Source organism: Cryptotermes secundus, unplaced genomic scaffold, assembly GCF_002891405.2.
Source record: "Cryptotermes secundus unplaced genomic scaffold, Csec_1.0 scaffold42, whole genome shotgun sequence".
In the NCBI taxonomy this organism is placed as follows: domain Eukaryota; kingdom Metazoa; phylum Arthropoda; class Insecta; order Blattodea; family Kalotermitidae; genus Cryptotermes; species Cryptotermes secundus.
In genome coordinates, this window is record NW_019720161.1 from 1736168 (window position 1) to 1741721 (window position 5554).

General features: G+C 38.2%; 1 protein-coding gene across 1 annotated transcript in view; it reads right to left on the bottom strand.

The window, feature by feature from the left end:
• LOC111866951 (dynein heavy chain 6, axonemal) overlaps positions 1 to 5554 on the bottom strand; it is a 106451-nt gene that overhangs the window by 6246 nt on the left and 94651 nt on the right. The window contains exons 55-58 of the mRNA XM_033752524.1: positions 4921 to 5122; positions 4123 to 4363; positions 2107 to 2307; positions 884 to 982 (exon numbers count right to left, since the gene is read on the bottom strand). Of these exons, the coding sequence (XP_033608415.1) occupies positions 884 to 982; positions 2107 to 2307; positions 4123 to 4363; positions 4921 to 5122 (743 nt within the window). The remainder of the gene's footprint in view (positions 1 to 883; positions 983 to 2106; positions 2308 to 4122; positions 4364 to 4920; positions 5123 to 5554) is intronic.

Sequence of the window (5554 nt, forward strand, 5' to 3'; positions counted from 1 at the left end):
TATGCATCAAAAGGTGCTATTTTGCCAATGATGATGAATATCTGATGAAGAGTATGAATTATGATGCTCCTCATTTTGCAGTTTGCCCCATCCTCATGTCACTTCAACCCTCTCAGATGAAGATACTGTTCCCAGCAACCTGATCTCATACATGCCAATTTATGCACATTCTATCAGTCTCATACCCATACAAAACAACAGGTTAAATTACAGTTCTGCACATTTTAAGCAGGAATTTAATGTAAGGCAATAATTTAATTAATTACTACTGTATATTTTATTCTGCATTCTGCAGTTGTTCTGTACAACTACAGCAATAGTCAAGCTAGGTAAATTCAGGGTGNGAAACAATTCAAAATCATACATGCCAATTTATGCACATTCTATCAGTCTCATACCCATACAAAACAACAGGTTAAATTACAGTTCTGCACATTTTAAGCAGGAATTTAATGTAAGGCAATAATTTAATTAATTACTACTGTATATTTTATTCTGCATTCTGCAGTTGTTCTGTACAACTACAGCAATAGTCAAGCTAGGTAAATTCAGGGTGGTGCCGTGCTGCTTTTTGGAGTGTCACAGTGTCCCAATGTCCCAATGGCTTTTATTTTAAAAACAGTGATATCAAACTTCTCTATGAAGTGGAAGTATCAATCATTTTATGCACATGATTCTCATGAGCTGTTTACCATTTAATTCTGCATTTTAAAATGTGGAGTTATTGTTAGGTAACAACAAACTTGGCCTCATAAACTGATTCCTGTCCAATTATTTCAATGCACAACCGCACGCCAGCTAGCCCTGGCACTTGGAAGTTTTGTGAATTTGTGCACTTATACAGAGTCTGAAACAGACGATGAAAATTACTTTAGAAACATACCATCCTCCAGAGCAGAAGACATAAAGAAGCCTCTAAGAATAGTCTTGAGACAGCGCAGATCCAAGTAATCAGTCACTCTTCCACTGTAAGTTATTTCACCTGAAAAGTATTATAAGTATTTTACCAGCTTTAGTTATAAGCACTGTGTAACTCAAATGCTATTGAAGTATTTAGATATGGTGGTGTAAATACGGCAGATTCCAATCATAGAGGCTCAAAAGTGAATACCATGTAGTGTTCTGGACCACTCAAACAAAGATATCATGGCTTAAATTCCCGTTTGGGACAAGCATTTTTTATGATGCTCTGTGGAGTTAGAGGCCTTGTGATGGACCAGCCTTCCATTCAAGAAATTCCACATGTCCAAAGGGAATTCATCACTTCAGAAGTTAGTTCTGAATTATGACAGGTCAGTGGGCCCAATTCATAAGCTGAAGAATAAGAAATATAATGGACTTAACTTCAGCATGACTACCTAAGCATTCTTGAGTCATAACATCACTGGCCTTTCTTATAAATAAAATCTTGTAAGAGTCACAGNGGTGAGCTGCACAGTGGCCGCGAGTCAGTTCTAATGTGGCTACCAGCGAGTTGTACTGTAACAGTCGCCGAGTCGAGTTGTACTGAGTCAGTCAGTGAGTCCTGGAGCTACCGCCGAGTTAGCCAGCAACTAGTCAGTTGTATTCTGGCATTTGGAGTGTACTAATTGTGATACTGCAGATAGCAGTAATCGTAAATCTGTAATTTGGGTGATTGTANGGTGGTGTAAATACAGCAGATGCCAATCATAGAGGCTCAAAAGTGAATACCATGTCGTGTTCTGGACCACTCAAACAAAGATATCATGGCTTAAATTCCCGTTTGGGACAAGCATTTTTTTATGATGCTCTGTGGAGTTAGAGGCCTTGTGATGGACCAGCCTTCCATTCAAGAAATTCCACATGTCCAAAGGGAATTCATCACTTCAGAAGTTAGTTCTGAATTATGACAGGTCAGTGGGCCCAATTCATAAGCTGAAGAATAAGAAATATAATGGACTTAACTTCAGCATGACTACCTAAGCATTCTTGAGTCATAACATCACTGGCCTTTCTTATAAATAAAATCTTGTAAGAGTCACAGCAAAATTCATTAAAATATGTTTTTTCACACATTTATTATACATAATCTGCAATAAAAAATATGTTCAATAAATACCAGCCCATGAATGAATGAATATATACCAATAATATATTCCAATGCATCCCATGGAATTTTGTCATCAACACAAAACATTTTCATGGTATTCAGGGTACATTCTCGATCACTGTCATTAAACTCATATGGAATATTCCACCCTAATGGCCCAAATTTCTTCCTTTCTTGGATCACAGCATGAAAGAAGCACATACCAAAAACCATCTTTCTCCATTGAGGACCAAGTGCTGGAACAGTTACGCATAAATTTGTTAAACTCCATACTAGAACTGTATAACAAATTAATAAACAGTTCAGTACAAACTAGCATCAACTTTATCATTTCCTACAAAAAATGAGTAAAGTTCAAATGCGTAATATTCAATCACAGACAATGATATATTACGTAAAATACTCAAAACATGAGGCCTAATTTGTGCTAAAAATACCTAAAATGCCATTCCTGTTTTTTCTTATACAGGGTGAATCCTATAGAACCGGCCCGATGAATTTGCTAATAATTCTGCAGGTGATGCATATAACGGCTCACAATTACGACATAACAATCCATGGGCTGTACTGAGTCAGATGGGGTGCGCATGATCCGGCAAGTGGCAGCCCTTATGCTGCAAGGTCAAGGACAATGCCGAAACGTGTCTGCAGTGGGCAGGCGACAGTCATGGAGTACACTGTTGAACAGCGAGTGTTTCTAATGCCTACTTGAAAATGGCGGACACTTTCAACACCTGCTCTGATCACAGCACACAATCCAAGATAAGATATGTGTAAATTACTTTAATATCTCTATGGCATATTTTATATTACACCTCATTTCATTGGGCTAGTTCTATATGAATCACCCTGTAGTATTCTTGTTCCATCAAGCCAGTTGGCTCAAGAAGTAATGCTTCTAACTAGGTACCAGGTTTGAACCTTGAATTATGGTTTTCCTCAATCCCTTCTAGAAAATGCCATGATATTACAGTACCAGAAATTATGCCATCACTACCTTATTCTGTTTCATTTCCAATTCATTATTTACTGAAAGTGAGGAGAGCACAGTCATTACAGTGACTAACTAGAGGCTGGACAATTGAGAGGTCAGAGTTCCAGCTCCGGTAGGGTCAAGAATTTTCTATTCTCTACAGCATCCAGACCGGCTCTGAGGCCCACCCAGTCTCATATCCAATGGGTATGGGGGGCCCTTTCCCTGGGTATAAAGCAGCCATGGAGTGAAGCTGACCACTCTTCAACTAGTTCCGAGGTCAAGAAAATGTGGATCTATACACCTGCACCAACATTTGCCTTCATGGCATGGTGCTTAATTAAGCACGGGGACAACTTTCCTTTTTACTTTACTTCATTACATAGTACAAATTGAGGATTAGATGCTATACAGTCCAAGTTAGTGACAGTGTCATTATATAAAGAACAAATAACTGATGTTCTGGTCTTTATTTCTAGATTTCCAGTTTATTCTTTTAGGGTTTCTCTAAGTAAAAGTCTGTTACTTTAAAATACTATTTTTTATTAACAAGAATTCCAAATAAACGTATTTTTAGAATAACTTCATGGAACATTTTCCTTTCATTAAAAATTAAAACAGTTAATAACGCAAACCTTTTCTTGTCAAATATATGAATCTTGAAAGAAACCAAGACAAGAAGCAAAATGGCAGCAGAACAAGCATATGTTATGTGAGATTTGAAGTCCTCACAGTGATAAGTATCAAGATTATGATCTTCTGGGATATGATGCCATAGTTTGACAGATACCAATATTTCAGTAGACCTGCTGGCTCCATCATCATGGTAAAAGTCCAGTACAGTTACAAATTTAAAAAAGATTTGTATGTAGAGTTGCATGATCTCTTCTTCATGCTAATTTCTTGCTTGGTTTACTCTTCAGACCTGAAGATGCAAGTGATATGTTTCTCTGAAACATCGGTTGACTTTCACTGAAACTCACACTGCATTATATCCCAGAAGAGAAACTTTACAACTTCTATGTAGTCATGTACTTTTAAGTCACTCTTCTTTGCAATTAAAAAGACACCAACTTACGATGATCCTCAAAAATGTCCGTAGTTAATTGAAGAAAAGCTTGTTTCAGATTAGCTCTCAGACCCTTTGGTGATTCATTGGTCACTTTGATTGAGTTCTGAAGGATGGAGATGGGGAAAGCTTTGGAAGGCATTGCGCTTAAATACAGCCGAAAATCTGGATGGACTTTCTCTGGACTTTCTGAGAGCTTTTGGATGATTTTTTCCATTGAGTGCATCCAAGAAGTTGCCAAGTGACAATTCTTCAACAAAGAAAACAAGAACAAGCACTTATCATATTTGTTCATCGAATCAAAAACTGCATTTACTTGTATGGTCTGATGTTCTACTTCTCTTAGCGTTGACCTTGAAATAAACCTCAATTAAATAATGTTTTAAATTTGGTACATGGTACCAAAACTACATAGCAGATCTCCATAAACAAAATGTGTGGGTCTGATTACAATTATCATATTCCCATGGGGAGAAGCAGTAGTGTGGTGAGGATACTGATCACTGTTACGAGAACAAGTAATCTGCTTGAAGCCAGGGAACAGAATGTCTGCTTCATCTTTCTGTGCGTTTTTTGACTAAGTAGAACTGTCCACGCCCAAGATGCTGCCCAAAAGATGAGAAAGCCATTTCCGATTACATGCATACACTTATGGCATGACCTCAATTTACTTATTCATTCCTGCTTTCAGTAGATCACATTACATAGTGATGACTCACAGGATGGTACTGACTGTCTGCATGTTATTTCTCACAATGACAGAGTCCTTCTTTTAGTGAAGGATTTATGAAGTTGCAGTGCTCATACCTGAAGAAATACCCATTCTCCCTTTACTGTACCAAGGGAAATCATTTTCTCTGCAAGAAGCCCCTGTTCTTGGCCAAGTGATATAGACTGCATTTTATCCTTGTACCCCATTTCACTTGCAAAATGCTGAAATGCTTCAAAAGGATCTGATTCTGAACTCAGAATAAACATCAGCGGAATGAGGTTGGATGTGTCTTGATATCTGAAACCAGAAGTTACATTATGTATCAATATAGATTCTTCAAAACAGAAACAGCTTCCCAAAATTAAAGGGGTTCATCATTGGACATTATTATATACAAAAGTACTTCTGTCTTCTTCATTCTGTAAGTGTAACTGAACAAGGGAACAAATTACAGCTCTTTTCAGCCTATCCTGTATTTTTTTTTTTAATTTGCTTAGTGGAGGGGGGGGGCCAACTGGGTCCACTCGGTACAGGGGACACTGATTGGCCTATTGTAGCCTGCCCTGGGTGATTATGATGATGGAGAATTTGGTCGAATGAAGATTGGCAGGGGAAACCTAAGTACTTGGAGAAAACCCGCCCCAGCGCCACTTTGTCCACTACAAATCCCACTTGACTAGACCTGGGATCGAACCTGGGCCACCGCGGTGGGAAGCCAGTGACTAACCG